The 24541-nt window shown below is 47.2% G+C and overlaps 1 protein-coding gene across 1 annotated transcript; it reads left to right on the forward strand.

The window, feature by feature from the left end:
* Positions 1–162: 162 nt before the first annotated feature.
* Positions 163–16858, forward strand: LOC310759213 (uncharacterized protein). The gene is made up of 4 exons (XM_083606150.1): positions 163–308; positions 3062–4123; positions 12826–13218; positions 16438–16858. Exons 1-4 carry the CDS (start codon positions 306–308, stop codon positions 16618–16620), a joined length of 1641 nt encoding a protein of 546 aa, XP_083462276.1. The 5' UTR covers positions 163–305; the 3' UTR covers positions 16621–16858.
* Positions 16859–24541: the final 7683 nt, after the last annotated feature.

Consider the following 24541-nt stretch of genomic DNA (forward strand, 5'->3'; position numbering starts at 1 on the left):
AAAATGAGAAACTGAGAGAAGATGAAATTGACCAGATTCGCCCACATGCTCTACTAAATGAGCAGCTGAAGGAACTCTGGGCCAAATTGTTAGCAGCTGAATGTGTTTCTTGCCAGAGTCACTTGGGAGGGTGAGGAAGAAGCTGAGTGTGGAATCTCGTGACATCATCACGGCAGTTGGCCTGGAATGTGGATTTGCATGGCCTGGTTTTGCAAAGTGGGGCAGCTGGTGTCCGATTGAGGGGGAAATTATATCTCTGCATGTGCTGTGGTTAAGATTCTTGTCTCCCTGGGCCCAGTTTCGCCATGGTAAGATCCGTCACTCTCATACCTTTGTCTTTCATTTTTATTTCATTTATATCTCACCTTTCTTCCCAAGCATCATACAATTATTTTTCTCTCCCTCCTGCATTTTATTCTCACAATAGCCCTGTGTAGTAGGCTAGGCTAAGAACTAGGGGCTGGCCCAAGCCCAGCCCAGTGATTTGAACCTGGGTCTCTCACTCGCAAAGTGAGCCTAACGGGCCAGTCACTTTCTCTCAGCTTAACCTACGCCACAGAGTTGCTGAGAGGATGTTTTTATATATACATATAAAAGGGTAGGATGGGGAACAATGAATACCACCTTAAGCTTCATGGAGGAAAGGTGGGATATTAGCATTATAAATAATTAAATGTGAAATTAAAAGCAGAGTATTTTATCTCCATGCACCCTAGAAAAACACTCAAGAATGCTGATGCAGTTTGTTTGTTAGTTTGAACAATTTATACAGCCATCTTCAAATGGCTGTCACGTGGAAGATGGAGCAAGCTTGTTTTCTCCTGCTCCGTAGGGTAGGATCCAAATTAGTGACTTCAACTTACAAGAAAGGAGAATCCGACTAAACATCAGAAAGAACTTTCTGACAGTTAAGAGCTGCTCAACAGTGGGACAGACTCTCTCGGGAGATTGTGGACTCTCCTTCCTTGCAGGTTTTTAGGCAGAGGTTGGATATCCATCTGTCATGGATGCTTGAGTTGAGATTCCTGCATTGCAGCAGGATTGGATGAGAAGTCAATTGGCCTCTTCTTGTTCCTTGATCTTCTTGACATTTGGTGATTTTTGACTCTGTTGATATGCAATCCCCTTATTTTCTCCTCCTCCTCCTCTTCCTATCTTGTCCTTCATTGGACCAAAGATATACCCACCTAAGCTAAGAAAATAAGAACTCTGCTGGATCAGACCAAAGGCCTAGCTAATTTAGCATCCTGTTTCCTACAGTGGTCAACCTCTGGAAGGCTTGCAAGCAGGATATGAGGTCAACAGCTGTCTCCGGATGATAGACCTTACAGATAGCATATCCCTATCGTGACTCATAGCCATCTAGCCATCGATAGCTTATTCTCCATGAATTTGCCTTATCTTCCCATGTCATCTAAACTTCCCATGCCATTTCACTATTCTGACACACTTTCACATCCCTCTCGAGACAGATGGGTGCCAACAACAAAATTTTGGCACATGTCTCAAGGTAATGTGCAAAATACAATACAGAGGGGGAGGGGGAAGGACAGCTGAAAACAACATAAAAATAACAGCAGATAAAATTTAATAATTATAAAATATTTGTACCCCACCACTCTGGGTGGCTTGCACAGGGTAGGTGCTACTGCTGAGAAGGCCCTCTGCCTGGTTCTCTGTTACCTCACTTCTTGCAGTGAGGGAACCGCCAGAAGGCCCTCGGCAATGGACCTCAGTGTCTGGGCAGAACGATGGGGGTGGAGACGCTCCTTCAGGTATACAGGACTGAGGCCATTTAGGGCTTTAAAGGTCAGCACCAACACTTTGACTTATACTTGGAAACGTACTGGGAGCCAATGTACGTCTTTCAGTATGAAGTAGGCACCCACAGCAGAGTCCCATCCATTCAGCTGTGAATCTTGTTAGGAAAAAAAGATGTCTTCCATTGTTTCTGGAAAGCCAACTGTCCCATTTTTAGTGGGACATCCTGTATCCAAAAGCCAATCCTGACTTCTGTTTCAATCTCAGAATGTCCTGTTTTTCAGTCAAAGAGACACTCACTCTGGCAATTGTCAGCAGAGTCGCGCCAAAGCGCCTTCCAGACCAGTGATCTGGCATGACTCTGCTGAATGCCAGAGCACCGGGCGAGAGCATCAAGAGTGAGGGTGAGTAGCGCAAGCAAGCGATGAGTGTTGGGAGGGTGAGGACAAGTAGTGTGAGCTGTGAGAGGTGGGGCAGGGCAGCATGGTGGGTGTGGATATCCCGGATTTTGTTCAAAAAAGTTGGAGCATTTGGGAAAGTGAAGATAGTGGGTGCCTTCATATTTGGATGGGGATGCTGTTCCACAGAACAGGGGCAGCCAAACTAAGAGCCTTGCTCCAAGTTGCTGTGGAGTGGGGCCCTTTTGTGCAACACAGCCATTTTGGCCTTGCTGTCACGGACTGTGCTGAGGAGTGTTGCACTGAGGAGGAATTGTGGGAGCCACCGCCTCCCCCTGCTCCTGCTCCTGAATCTTCCCAGGAGCGGGAAGACAGTATAGATTTGGAACAGTGGTTTGCAGAGGGGCACAGTTCAGAAGGCAGAAGCTGGGAAATACTGGATGGGGAACAGCTAGCAGAAAAAACACTGGGAGAGAGAGGGTTAACAGATTCACAGTCATTGGACAGCATTTATCCACTCTTCTCAAGGTCAAGAAAAGCTCAGAAAGTCTCAGAACAGAAACTGCAGAGTCTACAAGCTCAGATTACAAAACATAGGAGTTATGTAGATTAATATGAATGAAGGGGGTGTAAGCCTTAATTGTGAGCACCGCCATTCTGGGTAGACTCTTTTGTCCTTTGCTGTGTTTAATAAAGAAACTGGTAAAAATTCCCTTTTGTTTGATCTGCTCATTTATAGCCACAGGGGAGGAGGCTGATTCCCCAAAGCCTGACACTCGTGCATTAAAACCAGTTGAATTTTTCCCCTTAACTTTCCTGCCCCCTGATGTGATATTTGTTGATGATGTCTTCTCAGAAATGCATGTGTGACTTCTCCCTTCCCCACCCGCAATCTATTTCAGGATGCCAACAGTTCAGGGTCCCCAGCCATCCCCGCTATTGTGACTGACGCGCTCGCTAATGGAGACCAACGAACACCGTTAGAGACCAGAAGGCAGCTAGAAGCCGCCAGCAGCCCTCTGCCGTTAGACGCGGTTGCCAAGGAGGAGAAGGATGAGCACAGAGAAGAGAAGGACAGCCAAGGAGCCAAGGAGCAGGAGCAGAAGAACGCCAAGCAGACCCAGGGAGCCAATAGCGAAATGGAGAAGATGCGCTTAGACTTTGAGCTGACCCTTCTGAAGCGCCAGCACGAGGAGAACGACAAGCAGCGGCAACACGAGGAGAAGATGGAGAACATACGCCAGCACTTGCCGTGCAGAACGCCTGGCCAAGGGGACGAGGAGCAGCTGGGGAGCAAGTTGGACCCCATCACGGAAATTGAGCTGGAGAAGATGCGCATGGAATTTGAGCTGGCCAAGCTGAAGCAAATCTCCGAAGAGAACGAGCGGCAGCGGCAGCACGAGCGGAAAATGTACGAGGACAAGGAGAAGCAGCGGCAGCACGAGGAAACCATGGAGAAGTTGCGCCTGCGGCAAGGGAATATCCGAGTGCTGGGCCCGAAGGCGACGGGGAGCAAGGCGGAAGCTGCAACTGAGTCGTTTTCTGAGACCTTTGGTGAAGTGGGGAAGATGAGGATAGAACTACAGCTGGCCATGGAAGTCTACTTGCCAGATGTGACTGAAAAGAAGTCCCACTCTGAGCCTAGTGGGCAACAGGAAGGCCCGAAGCCTGAACAGCCGCTGGAGAAGATCCTGGAGGCAGGTAGGCCGCCAGTGCCACCGGAACAGAAGACCGACGAGGTGACTGAGCACCTGGGTCTGCAGGTGCCCCGCATTGTGGTGAGCGGAGCAGAGTCGGAGTGGTCGAGCAGCAGGTTGGACTTAGCCATCGAGACCGAGCTGGAGAAGAGGAGGATGGAGTTTGAGCTAACGAGGCTCAAATACGAGCATGAAGAGAACGAGAGGCAGCGGCAGCATGAGGAGAAGATGGAACAGCTGCGTCAGCAACAGGCAACACCCAAGGAGGTAAAGGGGATACCGGGAGATAAGAAGGGAGGTTGTGGTCATACTGGATCGCAAGCCTTTTTCTAGCCCTCTTGTACACAGAAGCCCTTTCGCTCTGGCTCGCCTCTTACCTGCTCTTGTGGAAAGGACTGTAAAATGCAAATAATGTCCTTTGACAAATACAGGCTCCTCCAGATGGGTGCTTTATTGCAGGCGGATTCCACAACAAGTTATTGACACAGTGACAGCTCCCAAGTGGTGGGGTTTTATCCTGCTCTAGTTTGTTTTCTGATGTTCCCACAGTGCTGTCACTTTATTTCAGTCTGGCGGGACTACAGCATGACAAAAGCCAGGCAGAAATAAACCAGAACGCTTGCGCTATATAAAAAAGTTACAGGACGTGAGCAGGAAGCTGAGGGATCGGCACTAATCAGAAATGAACCAGTCATTTTTGTAGGCACAAACGGTATTGAAAGCAGGGTCTGTGTGACCATCCCAGTAGCATCATGAGCACAAATCAACATGAATGTGGAAAAAAACAAACATCTGCATTGGTCTCCGGTTAACGCAGCCTTTTCCTCTGGTATCTGAACTGTTTTTACTATAATTTGACCTTTATTTTATGGCATTGCTTTTATATTTTTGTAGATGCACGCTGCCCTCAGACCTTATCGGCAAATGGTGGCATATAGTACTGATTTTAAAAATTAACTATAATCCCCCACACACCTCAGAAATGAGAGAAAATGGGAAGATGAGATAATGTAGTTAAGAGTGTTGGAGGTAGTTTGATGGTACTGCCTTCCAAGTTTACAATTTTCTGTTCAGGGGTAGTTGGGCAACATTCGGAGGAACCCTGGGTTCCTACCCCTGCTGTAGGGCCTATGTCAAAACATCAAATACACCATCAGATACCTGTGATCTAATTAGCACAGGACCCATCATTTTATGGGTGACATTCCACTGGTGCTCCTGAATGTTTCTAGGCTTATTGCTATTTCACTGCTGGTCACTGGGCTTGGGCATTGGTGGGTTTAAACCTTGAATGGAAATTTGAAAGGGACCATAGCTGTCAACTTACAGATTTGAAAATAAGGGACCAGCAGCCTCGAAAATAAGGGATCAGCAGCCAAAATAAGGGATTTTCCGGGCACAGGTATGTTTGACTTCTGAGCCCCTCCGAGCCAAAGGCAGAAAGCCCAGCCAGCAGCCAAACAAAGCCTCATCAATAAGGGACAGCAGCGGGACATGGCCCTGGGATAAGGGACTGTCCCGCCAAATAAGGGACGCTTGACAGCTATGAAAGGGACTAGGTTTGACTCTCTGTCTTCTGAATCCTGTTCATGCAACTCTTTTTCTTTCTTCCACAGTCTGAATGAGGAACCTGTGCCCTGTCTATTGGCTTCCTTCCTTCCATAGGCTGGGCTATCAGCAAATACACACAGAATGTCTCTCCCTTATAACTTTGAACCTCTGCTCTGCATTGCCTGTAGTATATTATACTTTGATAAAACACGCTAGACTCTCTGCCTTGTGTTTTCCTCCATGAGATGTGTACAGGGAACGACCATTTTGCACGAGCTCAAAGCATGAGCAACCGGACATGTGCATGCCATTTTTGGACCCAGAAGAGGGCGGAATGGGGACAGGGGCAGAACAGAGTGGGGTAGTAGACTTATGTCTGCTCCAGCGATGTGCACAATGACCTGGAACGCAATCCCTGTGCAAATCGGGGGTTGACAGTACTCGCATAGAGTCAATTCAGCAAATACAGGTCTGGTTTTATGGGTAGGCAAGTTGGGAGCTTGTGCCAAGGGCTACACCGAAGAGAAAACAGGATTGAGCTTGGTGACTTGATGTTTGCTGAGTGTATTGCCTGCTGTGAGCTAGAGCAAAATTACTGAGAGCTAACTTTGGGTCGGGGCGCTGGCTATAGGGGGCAGGAAGGGCTTCTGCCCCCTCAACATTTCATGGCAGGGGACTGACCCCCCCCCAATACTGAGAGTGCTGTCATCCCCCACTGCCCCTAGGCATGTGCTGGCACTCCCTCTGTGCCCCCCACCGCAATCGCCAGAGCATCTTGGCAGGCACCCGCACATCCCGGCAGGCATGGCCCAATGGGGGGGACCAGGGCGTCGCACGTGTGACATCATGCATGCGCGACAGACCCTCCAATGTTGGGCCCAACTCAGCATGCCTGTTTGGGGTCCTTTTCATGAACATTTCTAGGGAAGCCTGAGCACAGCAGGACACTAGGTTTTGCTGTCCTGAGCATGCCATGCCACTTGGCAACACTGTAAAACTGACCATGGGAGGCAGGGAACAGAGGTGCTGAAAGCATTTCGTCCCAGGGGTGGTATTTCTCCTAGGGCCAGCCCTGAGAAGATAGATGTGTTAGACCATTAGACTCAAGTCCTGGTTCATCTCCCAGCTCAAGCTTGAGCTCTGGGAGTTTAACGGAGAGTCTACAGGTGCTTTTGGCATGTACATGGTACCACAACTATGCTGCAGAAGTAATACAGGCTCTGCCGGACTGTATGAATACTATTTGAGCTCGTCTGGGTCAGGAGGTGTCATAATCCAGTGATGGGGAGCCTTTGGCCCTCCAGATGTTGCTTGGCTCCAACTACCATCAGCCCCAGCCAGCATTACCCATGTTCAGGGATATAATAATAATAATTATTATTATTATTATTATTATTATTATTATTATTATTATTATTTATTATTTGTACCCTGCCCATCTGGCTGGGTTTCCCCAGCCACTCTGGGCGGCATCCAACAAAGATTAAAAATACATTAAAATGTCACACATTAAGAACTTCCCTAAACAGGGCTGCCTTCAGATGTCTTCTAAATGTCAGGTAGTTGTTTTTCTCTTTGACATGTGGTGGGAGGGCGTTCCATAGGGCAGGCGCCACTACCGAGAAGGCCCTCTGCCTGGTTCCCTGTAGCTTTGCTTCTCACAGTGAGGGAACCGCCAGAAGGCCCTCAGCACTGGACCTCAACGTCTGGGCAGAACGATGGGGATGGAGACGCTCCTTCAGGTATACTGGGCTGAGGCCGTTTATGATGATGGGATGATGGGAGCTGTGGTCCAACAACATCTGAAGGGTGGTTATTTTAATTTTTATTTGTTAGTTGTTTTTCTCACACAGCAACCAAAACAACTTGCATTAAAAACCAATCACGAGCAAAAATAGAAGTCTAAGAATACAGCAATAGAGCTATAAAGTAAGGGCCAGAAGCTTGGGTACAGAGAGAGGTGTTTGCCTAACTAGATAAAGATGGTGCCAGGTGTACCTCCTTGCATTCCACAAATGGGGGGCCACCACAGAAAAGGCCTGTTCCTGTGCTGCCACCTTCTGAACCTCCCATCGAGTGAGCTCACAAAGAAGGGCATCATATTATTATCACAGGCGCTGGGTCAGTTCATGTCAGGAGACGTGGTCCTTGAAGTACTGCAATCCTGAGCCACGTATGGCTGTATCAGTCAAAACCTGCACTTTGAATTGAGACTCTCTATCTCTGCCATAATGGAGAATCGGATTGCTGTTTATTTAACAGTACATGCTTTCATGGAAATGAAATCCCACCATATTCAATAGGGCTTACTCCCATCCCAGGTAAGTATATAGGGGATTGCAGTCGCTGCCTGTTCATATCCTACCACTTCTCTTTTGTTAACAATATGTACTTTGGGCTCCACTTTAGTTAATCACTCTGTTAGATTAATCTGTTCCCAACATATTGATCAAGTAAAAAGGTGCCTGCCTCCATTCCAATTTTTCCCAGTAGATTTCAGGCGAACTCAACCCAAAGGTCATATACACCACTTCCAGATGACACCCAGCTCCTCCTTGAGCAAGAAAATAAAATGCAGGAGATGTCTCAGAAGTCTGGGTCCCTTGTAAATACTCTATGCAAAAAGTAGCCCATGTTTTTTTGCAAGCGCATGCATGCAATTTCCAGATGCAGCTGGATGTTGAAGTTTCAGGCTTCGAAAAGCTGCAAGGCAGAGCTTGTGGTTCAACTGTGGATCGACTAATTGTGTTCTTCTGCTGAGATTACGGAGTTCTTTTTTGCCTTTTACGTAGTCGGGTCACATAAAGGCTGTTGGAGAGGGGTTTGTCATTGCATTTAGAAAACTTCGTTTATATACTGTATATATAAAAAGGTTTAAGAAAATGGGAGGTGAAACTTGGGTGGAGTTAGTAAGAATTAAATATGTGCATCTGTTTCCATAGGGAAATTGTTCTGTGTGTGTGTGTGTGTGTGAGAGAGAGAGAGAGAGAGAGAGAGAGAGAGAGACAGGGAGAGAGAGAGAGAGAGAGAGAGAGAGAGAGAGAGAGAGATTGTGGGGCTAGAAACCATGGAGAGCTGCTGCCAGCCAGTGTTGAAAATACTGGCCTAGATGGACCAATGGTCTTATTCAGTATAAGGCAAATTCCTAAGCTCCTCAGTAAACACTCTTCTCCCTCTCCACAACTGTCTCTAGCAATTCTGCAAACGTATTTTTCAAGGCTTTTTAAAAAATGACTTAAAAAGGAGAAGTGGAACCCCACCTGTCTGCGCTCACAGTCCTTTAAAACAGACCACACAGAGAGACAGAGACTCTCCCTTCCAGCATTCACCGTTCAATAACATTTTCTCATTCATTCTTTGGCAAGACGTGCACGGCTTAATTGGGGCGGATAAATAAATAAGTAGTTCGCCGAAGTTCCAGCGAGGGAAGGAAAAGTTGCTCGCTCACAACTCGGAGACAAAGCATCACATTGTTTAACTCGCAGAAGAGGAGGAGAGGAGACCAGATAAATATGAAGTCAGTGTAGACGGTCAGCATGCCTTTGGCTAGATCTCCTGACAAAGGGGCTTGTTGTCCTCCTGGCTGCCTGGTCTGTCGTGAATGAATAAGGCAAGAACTCCATTCAAGACACAGACTGTCCGTTACGCATACAGCTGGCTGCTTTGTGCCCACAGATCACAAAGGCAATGAGGGGAGGAGACTTGGATCAGAAAGAGGAAGCGGTGGTCATTGTTCCAAAAGATATGTGGGTTGGTGGCCAACTTTTTCAATGAGGAGGAGGAAACACATAGCCCAACAGCCAGTTGCACTCAGCTTTCAGACCACAGGAACACAACCGTACCCAATCTGAGGAACCATCATCAGATGTTCTTTTCTCAGTGGCACCTTCCTGTGCTATCAAGCATACTCATGTGTGAATTAAAGATGAAAAGGTAAAGGTACCCCTGTCCATTAGGTCCAGTCATGACCGACTCTGGGGTTGCGGCGCTCATCTCGCTTTACTAGCCGAGGGAGCCGGCGTACAGCTTCCGAGTCATGTGGCCAGCAGGACTAAGCCGCTTCTGGCGAACCAGAGCAGCACACGGAAACGCTGTTTACCTTCCCACCAGAGCGGTACCTATTTATCTACTTGCACTTTGACGTGCTTTCGAACTGCTAGGTTGGCAGGAGCAGGGACCGAGCAACGGGAGCTCACCCCGTCGTGGGGATTCGAACTGCCGACCTTCTGATCGGCAAGTCCTAGGCTCTGTGGTTTAACCCACAGTGCCACCTGTGTCCCTGAGTTAAAGATAGTGGTGTGGCAAAACTAGGGGAAGGGCTGGGGCTCAGTGGTGATGCATCTGTTTCCCATGGGAAAGATCCCACATTCAATCCCTGACATCTCCACATAGGACTGGGATAGAACTTTGCCTAGAAGCCTGGAGTGCCTCAACGGGCAGCCTGGGAAGACTATACAGAATTGGATGGACCAATTGTGCTGACCTTTAAAGCCCTAAACGGCCTCAGCCCAGTATACCAGAAGGAGCATCTCCACTCCCTTCGTTCAGCCCTAACACAGAGGTGCAGCTCCAAGGGCCTTCTGGCAGTTCCCTCACTGCGAGAAGCAAAGTTACAGGGAACCAGGCAGAGGGCCTTCTTGGTAATGGCACCCAACCTGTGGCATGGCCTTCCACCAGATGTCAAAGAAATAAACAACTACCTGACTTTTAGAAGACATCTGAAGGAAGCCCTGTTTAGGGAAGCTTTTAATATTTGCTTAATTATTGTATTTTAATATTTTGCTGGAAGCCACCCAGAGTGGCTGGGGAAACCCAGCCAGATGGGCGGGGTATAAATAATAAATTATTATTATTAGCAGTAGTAGTAGTATGAGTAAAAGGCAGCTTCCCATGGTTACATGTCTTTAGGATATATGGAATTTTTTATACATACAGTATATATTACCTGAGCATAAGATGGAGGAGCTCACGAAAGATTGCAAGTCTGAGGGCAGGGACCGCCTTATTGCAAACATCTCGTAGCTATTCTGGGAGCTTTTCTTTTCCAACAAGCAAGATTAAAATGCTTTAAATAAATATAAAACAACTGAACCCATGCATCATCTTGTGGGCTAAGACAGTGCATGTTGTGCTAGAACTATTGTTTTTATTCATATACAATTAAAACTCATGCAGTTAATCGAATAAGATTCCTTTAATCAGGTAACAGATCTATTTTTTCCTGAAATGATGAAAAGTTATAGTTTATGGTGGCAATCCAATAGGCCTGCTCATTTTTATCACTGGGATGATAGGTTGGGGTGATAGAAAAGAAGGATAAGATGGAACACAAAACCTCCACCATATAAATATTAGGGTATTTCGCAGACACAGCCGCCATGTTTATATACCAATCTGGGACTCAGCTACATTAGTAGAAAAAGAAAACCAAAAGTTATAAATGTTTTAGAACACTGTGACACCAGATGGCATTGTAGAGCTGAAATTGGAACTTTATGAAATTTTACATTGTGAGCTTTAAAAAGAGTTTTTTAAAAGCAATTTCAGAACGTTTTTTTATAGCTGTGTAGATGCAGCCCAGCATTACAATAGGCACTATAAATGAGGCTTTTAAGCTAAAACCCGCTTCCTTTTGCCATTTGCTCAGCATTCAGAGTATGGAAATTAGGTTCTCTACTATGAGCCAGTCACAGCAACAAGTGGGCTGTGATGTCACAGTGAGGCATCTATGACATCAGTTTGGCAGTTGGCTCTGTTAAGTCTGGCTTTGCTTTTTGTATTGTCTGGGGTGGCGGGTTACAGAAGTGCATCATGGGACAGTGAGAGCCTAGTGAAACGAAAGGCTGCCTAGTGTGGTGTGCAGCCCTGTTACTCACACGCCTACTGCCTTGAGCTTCAGTCGCTTATGGTAAGAATGGTTGTTCCTCCATTATCCCCTGTCTTGCTCTTCCTTCAGAAAGCTCAGAGCTGTTTGGACAGGGCTCTGAAGGAGCCTTCTATCCAAGCGCTGACCACAATGAGAGCTACTCACCTTTAATAAGAAGCCCATCCACACTGGTGTTTTATTGTGGGTGGATTCTGCAACATGTTCTGGGCACAACAGTAGTGGACTAGTGATGGATTTATCCTGCTTTAGTTTGTTCTGCAATGCTTCCCCAGTGCTACCACATTATTGCTGTCTTCAGGTTCTACAATGCAATAAAAATGGGACAAAAATAAACCAGAACTCTTTTGGGTGTTAAAAAAAACAACAACCAACTATGGGATTTCAGCAGGAAATTGTGGGATATGAACTGATTGGAAAATAAGTTGTGTCACCATTGTGACAGACACCCTCACTGAAGTTGAGTGCTGGGTGGTGTGACCAATATTATAGGAGTGTTAATAGATAAAGCCTCCACCAGCAGCCCATATTAACACAACAGAAGTCTATAATTAACTATTTTATGGTAGCGCCTGTGTTTACGAATAGCATTATAGTTCTGTGAAGCTTCCCAGTGTCCATTCACGTCCCACCTAGAGTTTCAAAGTGTGAGGAGGGAACAAAACTGTCTGCCTGTTTAATGCTTGATGGTTTCCCATGTGAGGCACAAAACTTAAAGATACACCCTCTTTATACAGAAATTTTTAAACAGCACTCTTTATCAAACCAATTCTCAGGTAGATCTAGAATGGCTATCACTGTTCTAACCAGCAACACCCCCTCAGGTCCTTCTAGGATTTGACTCTCTGCTGATTGACTGTTGGTCCCACCAGCTCTCACTGGTTCTTGGGATGCCAGGAGGCAGACCCAGGGCCTGTCCGTCACAGCCACCCCAAAACTTTTGCAGGCACAATTGGCATTGAAAGTGATCTTGCATAGAACCATCACTTCTAGAGCATCATGATGAATTTGCAACAAGAAGTTGTATACTCCCCCATTTTTCTCTTGTGGTGAGGGGATATAGGTTGTTTTGCGTCAGCTGCCTAAATTGCTTTTCAGTATGCAGCCTGTTAGCCAGCTTAGGTACAATTTCCAACCTGAGCAAGTTGTGAGGTCAAACCCCAATTTCAAAAGTGATAAAGGGTGAAGATGCATCATTTAAAAAGAAGTCACAGTTAGTTCTTCACCCATGCAGTGAGCATGACTACCTGCCAGCTTAGAGATTAGCATGAAAGATATAGGTACCAGAAAATCAAACTCTGGTTAAGTCATTAGTCTTGCCTTTCCTGTGATGCCTCATGAGAGCTGCTTGCTTTAAAAAAAAAACATTTAAAGCGCTATATTGTGTGTTTATTCGTTTATATTTTATATACCCACCTATTTTTATTTCAAAGCAAAAACGAAGAACAAATTGCAAAATTGTTCTTGGAAAATGGGGGAGGAAGGTGATGGGCTTGTGACATCAAAAGCAGGTTAGATACCCTTTCCGTGCTAGGAGGACAACCCTGAAAATGTCTCATCTGCTGCCGACAATGTGACTGAGCCAACGTCGGCCCCCGATGACCTGACCGAGCCGCCCTGCACCCCTAACGATGTGACGGACCCCCTGGACATCCGAGACGAAGAGGCACAGCTGAGAATGAAGCCGCAGGTGGAGCTGGAGAACCTGCACCGCGGCCTGGCCAACCCGGAGGGAGAGATGGACACCTGGGTCCAGATGGAGCAGCCAAGCCACAAGCAGGCCCGCGCCCTGGCGACTCAGCTGGAGAAGATGCGCCTAGACATGGAGCTCACCATGACCAGGTACCGCTACGAAGACAAGGAGAAGCAGCGGCAGCATGAGGAGAAGATGGAAGCCATGCGCCAGCAGGCACTGTCAACGGCGCAGGTAAGGGCTGGCAGGTGGAGGTGAGAAAAGCAGAGGAAGAAGATGGAAGAAAAGATACAGGCCACAATCCAGCTTGCGTTTTCAGTAGTTTTAACACCCCCCCCCATTTTTGTGTTGTATTTTCTGTGGCAGGTACAAAGCAGTGCAGGGCTTTCAGCGCATTTAATAGCTATGTCTCCTGAAGGGACACGAGTGGCGCTGTGGGTTAAACCACAGAGCCTAGGGCTTGCTGATCTCCCATTGAGCTCCCATTGCTTGGTCCCTGCTCCTGCCAACCTAGCAGTTCGAAAGCAAGTGCAAGTAGATAAATACGTACCACTCTGTCGGGAAGGTAAACGGCGTTTCCATGTGCTGCTCTGGTTCTCCAGAAGCGGCTTAGTCATGCTGGCCACATGACCCGGAAGCTGTACGCCGGCTTCTTCAGCCAATAAAGCGAGATGAGCGCTGCAACCCCAGAGCGAGATGAGCGCTGCAACTGGACCTAATGGTCAGGGGTCCCTTTACCTTTACTAACCACTGTTGGGGTTTCCTTTTCTATATAAAGGTGCCACAGCCCTGTCCTCTTATGAGACTCTACCCTACTTCCACAGCCAGGAACAGGGCCCACCTGGCTGTTCTGAAGAAGTTGAACTGATGGCCAAACTGCATTTCGCAAAGGGACCATAATCTCTTGACACTTTAGCAACAACCCCAAAAACCCGAAAGGCAGCCAGGAAGAGGGGGGTAGGATGCGAAATTGCTCACAGCAGCATGGAAGGATTTCTTTCTCCTCCCCTGAGGTCTTTTCCTGATCAAAATTCCCTCCCAAGGCTGCTCTTTGCTGTATTTGTAGCATTTTTCCTTCCCAGGGGAAACAACAGTGGGGGGTGGGGCAATAGTTTGATCAAGTAAACAGCAAAGGGAAAGTGTTCAACATCCTTCTCTGCTGCTAGCAACTCGCTAGTTTCGGTTTTTGAGAGAGAATTCCAGTAACAGATCTCATGCAACATGTAAGTTTGACCCTTAGTAGCTTCTTTCTCCTACTGCTGCTTCCAGAGATTGAATTCCTCATAGATTCCAGTCACTCACCATGAGTTCCCAATTCAGTTTGAGAACTGAGAAACTACAGGAAAACGGAGCCACTTGGTTGGCCAGCAGATAGAGCAGGAATGATTTTGGCTACTGCCCTTCACAATCCCAAAACAAGCAAATAAGAATAAAGTCACTGCCCATGCCTGCACCCCAAAACCCCCCCACAGAGGCTGGTGCATTTCCTGTTTGTCAACTCACAAGGCCACTGCCAGTGGCTTTATATAATCAAAACTTTGCCAACCTGACTAATATCGAATGACTCAGCTGGTGAAAGGGCCCATCCTTGAAATAATCGAGTAGAGAAGTGCTCTGAACTTGAACAGATGGCAAGACATCGTTGGCTTGGTAAGCTCTCGGGAAGAGTAATTTGTAATACTGCTCAGGGACTGAAGGCAGATAATGGTTAATTTCTTCCTGAGAACAGAACACATTGATCGTTATGCAATGTTCCTGGAGGACATAGGTGTCCCATTCCTGTGAAAGAGGCTGGAAACCAGAATGACTGGAAAAGGTTTCCTCATGGTCAGGACCCAGGCATGCCAGTTTCATCTTTTGTTAAGATAATCACAGGCAAATGGTCCGAAATGGGTAGGAAATAGTTGCGTCATCTGGAGAAGGCAATTTGTCCCACCCACTTCCAACAGCATGGGCTGGGTGTTGACTTGAGGTCCGTATGTGAAGACAGGCGAAATCCTGAACAGAGAAACAAAAAGCAGATCCACACTAGCCATTCAAAGACCGCGACTTCCCCCAAAGAATCATGGGAACTGTAGTTTGATAAGGGTACTGGAAATGATGGTTCTTTGAGGGTGGGAACTGCAGTCCCCAGGATTCTTTGCGGGAAGCCTTGTGCTTCCAATGTGCACTGAATAGGCTTTAATGCATAGCTTGAAGGATTCGGAATGAGGATTGTGCTATCTAGGAAGAACTAAATGCAGGGCAAAGACAAGGGTGTGTTGCAATGGAGACTCGGCGAGTGGATTCAGCTCAGAAACTATGAATCAGAATATAATGCAAACTACATTGAACATAAACCCAAATTCTGCAGCCATAGAGAGCACGTTCTGCTACTGGGATAAATTCTGCAAGTCAGGCAGCTGTTTGAGGCAGAATAATAATAATTATTATTATTATTATTATTTATTATTTATTATTTATACCCCGCCCATCTGGCTGGGTTTCCCCAGCCACTCTGGGCGGTTTCCAACACAATATTAAACTACAGTAATGGATCGAACATTAAAAGCTTCCCTAAACAGGCCTTCAGATGTCGTCTAAAAGTCTGGTAGTTGTTGTTCTCTTTGACATCTGGTGGGAGGGCATTCCACAGGGCGGGTGCCACTACCGAGAAGGCCCTCTACCTGGTTCCCTGTAACTTGGCTTCTCGCAGTGAGGGAACCCCCAGAAGGCCCTCGGTGCTGGACCTCAGTGTCCGAGTAGAATGATGGGGGTGGAGACGCTCCTTCAGATATACTGGACCGAGACCGTTTAGGGCTTTAAAGGTCAGCACCAACACTTTCAATTGTGCTCGGAAACGTACTGGGAGCCAATGTAGGTCTTTCAAGACCGGTGTTATGTGGCCTCGGCAGCCGCTCCCAGTCACCAGTCTAGCTGCCGCATTCTGGATTAGTTGTAGTTTCCGGGTCACCTTCAAAGGTAGCCCCACATAGAGTGCATTGCAGTAGTCCAAGCGGGAGATAACCAGAGCATGCACCACTCTGGCGAGACAGTCTGCAGGCAGGTAGGGTCTCAGCCTGCGTACCAGATGGAGCTGATAAACAGCTGCCCTGGACACAGATTTGACCTGCGCCTCCATGGACAGCTGTGAGTCCAAAATGACTCCCAGGCTGCGCGCCTGGTCCTTCAGGGGCATAGCTACCCCATTCAGGACCAGGGAGTCCTCCACACCCACCCGCATCCTGTCCCCCAAAAACAGTACTTCTGTCTTGTCAGGATTCAGCCTCAATCTGTTAGCCGCCATCCATCCTCCAATAAACAGAGCAGGAGGGTTTCACCATGGAAGTGTAATGAGGGAATTACTGGCGCTAGCAAAGGAAAAAGAGAGTGCATCTTTGTTCAGCCAGCCTTTTGGTGACCTGCAGCAACATGACTGGAACTTCACACCTTTTCCCTTTGCTCTCTCCACAGCCTTCTGGGGGAAGCCATCATTTCCTTTTACCTCAGGACCAGTTCACCTTGTTCCTGTATTGCTTCATCTTCATACACGTCATCTACATAGCGAAGGAACTGGTGTTCTTCTTCATTAAGAAGCATGAGATGTTCGCCATTGGTGTCATCCTCATATGTGCCATTAAAATATTCTGGAAGTAAGAGTCTTTGGCACGTATGGCTCACAGGGCCCCGGCAATGCACCCAGAACCAGCATTTTCACAGACTTTATTTAATGCAACCTTCCTCTTTGCAGCCCAGTCGCCAATACCCACAACACATGCACAAAATGTAAGCCTACCCCATGCACCGCAAAAAAACCCCAGTTCTGTCAATCTTTCTCTGCCCCCACTTTACACACATGTGCGACACAATAAAGCATGCAGACTAAGCACCCTGATGTACTTTTAATTGAGTTTTAATAAATTATTTTAATAACAGCGTTAAAAAAAAATCTCGTTGCTGAATTTGCTTAGCATCGCATGGAGTGGGGATCCTTACCTCTACCTTCTTCTTCCCCAAGAAGTTCACTAACTTCCTAAAGGGTCCACAAATATGGTTTTCATTTTTTTTTAAATGACCCCATTTTTATAGCCTAAAAGTCTGTAAATGGAGGAAGTAAACAGATTCCTGGCAGGGAGACAAAGAGACTGGACAAAGCTGCAGGTGCTAAGTTGGTTTGCAGTGCTCCTTTGCACATGGTCCAGCTTGTCAATACCCGTCTTAAATTGTGGTGCCCAGAACCGAACACAGTATTCCAGATGCGGTCTGACCAAGGTAGAATAGGGTGGTACTATGATTTCCCTTGATCTGGACCATGGGTAGGCAAACTAAGGCCCAGAGGCCAGATCCGGCCCAATCGCCTTCTCAATCCGGCCCGCAGATGGTCCGGGAATCAGTGTATTTTTACATGAGTAGAATGTGTGCTTTTATTTAAAATGCATCTCTGGGTTATTTGTGGGGCATATGAATTTGTTTTTTTTTCCAAAATATAGTCCGGCCCCCCACAAGGTCTGAGGGACAGTGGACTGGCCCCCTGCTGAAAAAGTTTGCTGACCCCTGATCTGCACACTAGACTTCTGTTGATGCAGCCTAGAATAGCCTTAGCTTTTTTGCCGCTGTATCACACTCTGGGCTCATGTTAAGCTTGTGGTCTACCGAGACCCCTAGATCCTTTTCACACATATTACAAGCAATCCAGGTGTTCCCCGTTTTATATTTGTTCAGCTGGTTCCTCCTGCCTAAGTGTAAAACCTGAGATTTGTCCCCTATTGAAACTCATCTTGTTACGGCCCAGCTCTCCGATCTGCATCTTGAATCCCGAATCTGTCTTCTGCAGCATTTGCTAGCCATCCCAGTTTGGTGTCATCTGCAGATTTGATGAGCATTCCTTCATCCCATCAATTAACATCTTCATAAATGACTTGAATGAAGGAATTGAGGGGATGCTCATCAAACTTGCCAGGGGGCGGGGGCAGGTAGCAATACATGTGAATTACTAGCAGTACGTGTGGAAAGGATCTGGGGGTCTTAGTGGACCACAAGCTTAACAGGAGTCAACAGTGTGATGCAGCAGGGGGGGGGGGGAAGACTAATGTTATTCTAGGTAGCATCAACAGAAGTACAGTGGTACCTCGGGTTACATACGCTTCAGGTTACCATACGCTTCAGGTTACAGACTCCGCCAACCCAGAAATATTACCTCGAGTTAAGAACTTTGCTTCAGGATGAGAACAGAAATCGTGCTCCGGCGGCACAGCGGCAGCAGGAGGCCCCATTAGCTAAACTGGTGCTTCAGGTTAAGAACAGTTTCAGGTTAAGAACGGACCTCCGGAACAAATTAAGTACTTAACCTGAGGTACCACTGTATAGTCAGACCACACTTGGAATACTGTGTCCAATTCTGGGTACCACAATTTAAGAAGGATGTTGACAACCTGGAATGTGTGCAGAGGAGGGAAACCAAGATGATCAAGGGTCTGGAAACTAAGCCTTATGAGGAACAGTTGAAGGAGCTGGGTAGGTTTAGCCTGTAAAAGAGGAGACTGAGAGGAGATATTATAGCCATCTTCAAATACCTGAAGGGCTGTCACATGGGAAAGGGAGCAAGCTTGTTTTCTCCTGCTCTGGAGGGTAGGATTTGAACCAACGCCTTCAAGTTGCAAGAAAGGAGATTCCGACTAAACATTTGGAAAAACTTTCTGACAGTAAAAGCTGTTCAGGAGTGGAACAGACTCCCATGAGAGGTGATGGACTCTCCTTCCTTGGAGGTTTTTAAGCAGAGGTTGGATGGTCATCTGTCATGGGTGCTTTAGCTGAGATTCCTGCATCGCAGGGGGTTGGACTAGATGATCCTTGGGGTCCCTTCCAACTCTAAGATTCTGTGATTCTATGCATTGAAAACATTTTGATCAGCTACTTCAATAGTTCAATTCAGATGCTGAAATATCCCATAATATAAAATATTGTATTTTAAAAAAAAATACAAGGACTTAAAAATATGCAGAGAGCAAGAGGTGATAGAGCATGGGTAGGCGGACGGTCCGGGAATCAGCGTGTTTTTACATGAGTAGAATGTGCCCTTTTCTTTAAAATGCATCTTTGGGTTGTTTGTGGAGCATAGGAATTCGTTCATGTGTTTTTTCTTCAAAATATAGTCCGGGCCCCCACAAGGTCTGAGGGACAGTGGACTGGGCCCCTGCTGAAAAAGTTTGCTGACCCCTGCTTTAGAAGTACGTATATAAGATAATGAATGGAGAAAGGGGCGGCGGGGGGGGGGGAGAGAAGCGTTTCTCCCTCTTTCTCATAGCATTAGAATTGAGGGCTGAATGAAGCTTTCGGTATTGACTTGGGGGTGAGGGGGAAAGTTGCTGTTTGCTGCTCCACCTCAGCCAGAAGACACGTCTTGGGCTGAAAAGAGCCTCTTTGCAAATGTGCAGAAATCTGCCCCTCCCTCCCGCCTTTGACAAAGCTTCCGAAAACAAAAATAGCAGCCAGCAGGCGCAGCTCTTCGCAAACACAGACACACACACACACACACACGCAGAGAGAGAGAGAGAGAGAGACGCTTTTGTGAAGTTGAGGGTTCCCAGCGCAAACCTCGCCTCCGGGAGCCCCGGACAAAACTTGGCGGGGGCGCGGGAGAAAGGGAGGCGAGAGACGCGAGACGTGCCACGGGAGGCGCCCGGGCTGCTGCTGCTGCAGCGGAGCTTCCTTTGGTACGTGCAGACTGGGCCTTCCGCTTCCTGAGGCCTCGGTCGCTCCTGCGGCTCGTACGTGATGCGAGGCAGCCGCTCAGGCGCATGAATTATGGACGGGCTCCGTGCGTCCCCGGACACGAGGCGCGGAGACTTTCCACATGTACTGCTAGTGATTCACATGTACTGCTACCGCCGCCCCCGCCCCCCAGTTTGATGAGCGTCCCCTCAATTCCTTCATTCAAGTCATTTATAAAGATGTTGATTGATGAAGGAATGCTCATCAGATCTGCAGAAGACGCCAAACTGGGATGCAGTAGACAAGAGTCGGGATTCAAGAGGCTGATTGGAGAGCAGTGCATGTGAAAAGGATCTAGGGGTCTTGGTGGACCAGGAGATTAAGAGGAGTCAACAGTGTGATGCAGCAAAAAAGAAAAAAAAGCTGCTATTCTAGGTAGCATCAACAGAAGTATAGTCAGACCACACACTCCCCCACCCTCAACTCCACTTCTGAATAAGATTGCTCTGCACAGTCACTCCTGTTGCTCCTGCTCTCTCTCTCTCTCTCTCTCTCTCTCTCTCACACACACACACACTGCATAAATTGTGCCTGCTGCTGCTGAAGTAATGAAAAACATGCCTACCAGGCTCTCTGTGTGTGCGTGCTCCAGAGTTGCCAACTGATCAGGCAAAAGCCCCTGGCCTGCTGCTCCTCTGCCTATGAGGTTAAGGGTAAAGGACCCCTGGACGGTTAAGTCCAGTCAAAGGCGACTATGGGGTTGCAGCGCTCATCTTGCTTTCAGGCCAAGGGAGCAGGCGTTTGTCCGCAGATAGCTTTCCGGGTCATGTGGCCAGCAGGACTAAACTGCTTCTGTGATGGGAACCAGAGCGCATGGAAACTCCGTTTACCTTCCCACTGCAGCAGTACCTATTTATCTACTCACACTGGTGTGCTTTCAAACTGCTAGGTTGGCAGGAGCTGGGACAGGGCAACGGGAGCTCACCCCACTGAGCAGATCCGAATCGCCGACCTTCTGATCGGCAAGCCCAGGAGACTCGGTGGTTTAGACCACAATGTCACCCGCGTCCCTTTCCCCCTGCCTATGAACACAGGCTTGAACAACAAAAAGGGTGCAAAGGGGGCCTCTACAGCACCCCTCCTCCTCATGCAAGTGTTGCAGCTGAGAGATGTCCTCATCTCTACATTCTGACTTGCAGAATCGGAGTTGCAGAAAATCCAGGCCTACCCCATCCCAAATAGATGGCTGTCCTATTGAGCATCAAGCTACTCCGATCTGCATTTCCCTATCCTAGGTTCTGTCTTTGGATCACGCCAGGGGTCAGCAACCTAAGGCCCATGGGCTGGAAGCGGCCTGTGGAGGTCGTTTGACCGGCCCCCGAGCCGCCCCCGAACCAAGCCGACCGCTCTCACACTGTGCTAAACTGGCGCGGTGCGGGGACTCGCTTCCGTGGCGCTGAAAAGTGCATCTGGGCAGACACCGAAAATCACATCTACACAGACGCTGAAAATTGTGGGGGTGCACGCTTATATGTGCACACAGTCCAGCCCACGGAGGAATCTCCGCGGAACCAATCCGGCTGAGGCAAGATAAACCTTGCTGACCCCTGGATCACGCTATAGCGTGACAGAATACTGGGAACTGGCTTACTCCTTCAAACTAAAGACTCGGCTGATGAGTGCCGCCATCTGCCAGGACATATATAGCCAAAACAACAGGAAAAAAGAGGGAGTTATTAGCAGCCTTGGGGTGGGAAACCTAGCTTTTGCAGCAGTACAAAAGCACTTTAGGGGGGAAACCTAAGAAGGTAAAACGGCAATATAAAAACAGCTGAGCAAGGACTAAACATGCTAGTTGCCATAGACTGCTGCGTGTCTGTTGGGGTGGGGGAGTGGAAACCCAAGGAATGAAGCACTCTGCACGCTGCAACATTTTGTTGCAGGTCTCCCTTGTTTAATAATGCCGCTTTGGGTTGCAGGGATGCCAGGATTCTCTGCCATGTGAGATTTATGCTGGGCAACCCAGCTTAGCATTCAGGAAGTACTGTGCTGCTATTGTTGGCAAAACCTCTGTGTTTTCACGGGTGGAACAAGGAGATGTGCCCAGGGAGATGCTGCAGAGCTCAGGATGCTGAAACAGCGGTGGGAGATGACCCAGCAGGTTCTTGGATGTGTCTCCATAAAACAGATTAATGGGTGAGAGACACTGATGGGCGATTGGCTGCCCAGTTATATCAGGCTCTCTTATATATACGGAAATCAGGCCAAATAATGTCTAGTTTCAGTCTGGGGGGAAAGGGTCCCTATTGCAGTAAGAGGTGATATAGCTTAGCACAGGGTTTCCTGAGCTTCTGGGTCATTGACGACTCCTTGATAAGTGCATTTGTGAAGATGTCTTTTGGGGTGTTTGTTCCTGAGCCGTGGAAGCCACGATGCACAACAGCACGTCTTAGCTCCCCCGCCCCCCTCATGATGCAAATGATGACTAGGATTGCCAGATTATGAATATGTCCTTGTCGATGTCCCTTCAATAATGGTTTGCTCTAGCAATTGGCAGTGGTTCCCACTTGGCGGTTTTCCCCCATGCTAAGCATCGCTTGCTGAGGTCTGCGGATCAAATTGGGAACAGGAATGGCTTTGAGGTGTGCGGTTTGTCCTAGCCAGTTGGCAACCCTTTGTGATGCTGATGTAGATTTGAGCGCTTGGGTACCTGAGAAAATTTTTTAAAAATTATGCCACGTTGCTGTATGTGGCAGATGCTTTGAAAACAAAAACTAAGGCTGCTATGCTCCATGCACAAGATTTCGTTGCTCTCATAGAAAGGTGTATTACGGCTCACATGCAGTGGACAATGTTCTCGTGTATACATGTAACATAACAGAATTGTAGAGTTGGAAGGGACCACAAGAGTCACCTAGTCTAACCCCCTAAAATGCAAGAATCCTTTGCCGAATGTTATGCTTGAAGCCGCAACCCTGGGATTAAGAGTCTATCCAAGCGAGTTATCCTGACTATCTCAGTATCATTAAGCTTATATGTATGTATGCTTTTCCAGATAATGCGCAAAGCAGCTCACAAGAACAGTAAACAATATATAGGTGCAACAGGAACATAGGCACAAATATACAATAATATATCCTGTTATAAGCATAATGTATCCAAACCTCCAGTTTTAACAACACCACAAACTTAGAAGAGCTTAACTGCAGGAACCTTGTAAAAACTGCTTGTCTCCAAGGAAGACACTAGGGGTCCCCAGTAGACAAATGTTGCGATTCTCACAAGAACTACAATTCCCAAGGCTCTCTGGAGAAAAAAGGAACAATTGCTGACAAGGTGGTGGTGATGTTGTAAAGCGTAGCTGAGGCTAGTGATTTATGGCTCTGCTTTAGCTTTTCCTTCCATAGGAGTGAAAGAACTAAGCAGTGATAAATGTAAAGGAAAGTCTCTTTTCTCTTCCAGCTGTTGACACTGTTCTAAACAATTAGCAGTAGAATATAAAACTTGTATGTATGCCATCGTAGCCACAAGAATTTAAAGCCAGGAATGAGTCTGCCACTATTTTCCCTGGCCGGGCTCTGGTGCCTTTAATGAAATTCTGTGGGTCCAGCTTGATACAGCTTCCCCCTTGTGGGAAGGGATGGAGGGGGTTCACCAACAGCTATCTGTCAAGCCAGGATTGATGTTGTATGCTCAAACCGTCTTGTCCCAGTGAGCAACCTGGCTGCTGAATTCTGCACTAGCTGAAGTTTAATAATAATAATAATAATAATAATAATAATAATATTTATACCCTGCCCATCTGGCTTGGTTTCCCCAGCCACTCTGGGCGGCTTACAACACACATAAAACCACAGAAAAACAACCATTTAAAACTTTCCCATACAGGGCTGCCTTCAGATGTCTTCTAAAAGTCGTGTAGTTGTTTATCTCTTTGACATTGGGCAGGGGGGCACTGCACAGGGAGGGTTTCCGAACCATTTTCAGAGGCAGTGTCACATATACAATGGTACCTCGGGTTACAGATGCTTCAGGTGACAGATGTTTCGGGTTACAGACTCCACTAACCCGGAAGTAGTACCTTGGGTTAAGAACTTTGCTTCAGGATGAGAACAGAAAGCGCACGGCGGCAGCATGGCAGCAGCGGGAGGCCCCATTAGTTAAAGTGGTACCTCAGGTTAAGAACAGTTCCAGGTTAAGAACTGACCTCCAGAATGAAATAAGTTCTTAACCCAAGGTACCACTGTAATGTGGACTGCAAGAAGATCAAAGCGATCCATTCTTAAGGAAATCAGCCCTGATGATGATGATGATGCTAATGCTAATGTTAATAATAATAATAATAATGGCATAGGATTCTTCTTCATTCCTCCACACACAAAAAGTAGCGACCAGATTTGAGGTAGAAGCTTATACAGTGGTTCCACGGGTTAAGAACTTAATTCGTTCTGGAGGTCCGGTCTTAACCTGAAACTGTTCTTAACCTGAGGTACCACTTTAGCTAATGGGGCCTCCCGCTGCCGCCACCATGCGATTTCTGTTCTCATCCTGAAGCAAAGTTCTTAACCCGAGTTGCTATTTCTGGGTTAGCGGAGTCTGTAACCTGAAGCGTCTGTAACCTGAGGTAAAACTGTATTTTAAATGCCTGCTGGAACGAAGTCCTTACACATAACTCAATAGATGTGTTTCAAACAGATGCATACTATACTCCTTTTAGAATTACAGAATGCGATGCAAAATATTTATTTTTTACTAAAAGTACACAAAGAAGCGGCTTTGTAAAGAACCAGTTTCCTGCTTCAGTGAGAGCATTCTCCTTGGAAAATCCTTGGCTTTTATGTGTTAATTTTACGTTAATCTTTTCCGA

Source organism: Podarcis filfolensis (genome assembly GCF_964270895.1).
Source record: "Podarcis filfolensis genome assembly, chromosome: 3".
In the NCBI taxonomy this organism is placed as follows: Eukaryota; Metazoa; Chordata; class Lepidosauria; order Squamata; family Lacertidae; genus Podarcis; species Podarcis filfolensis.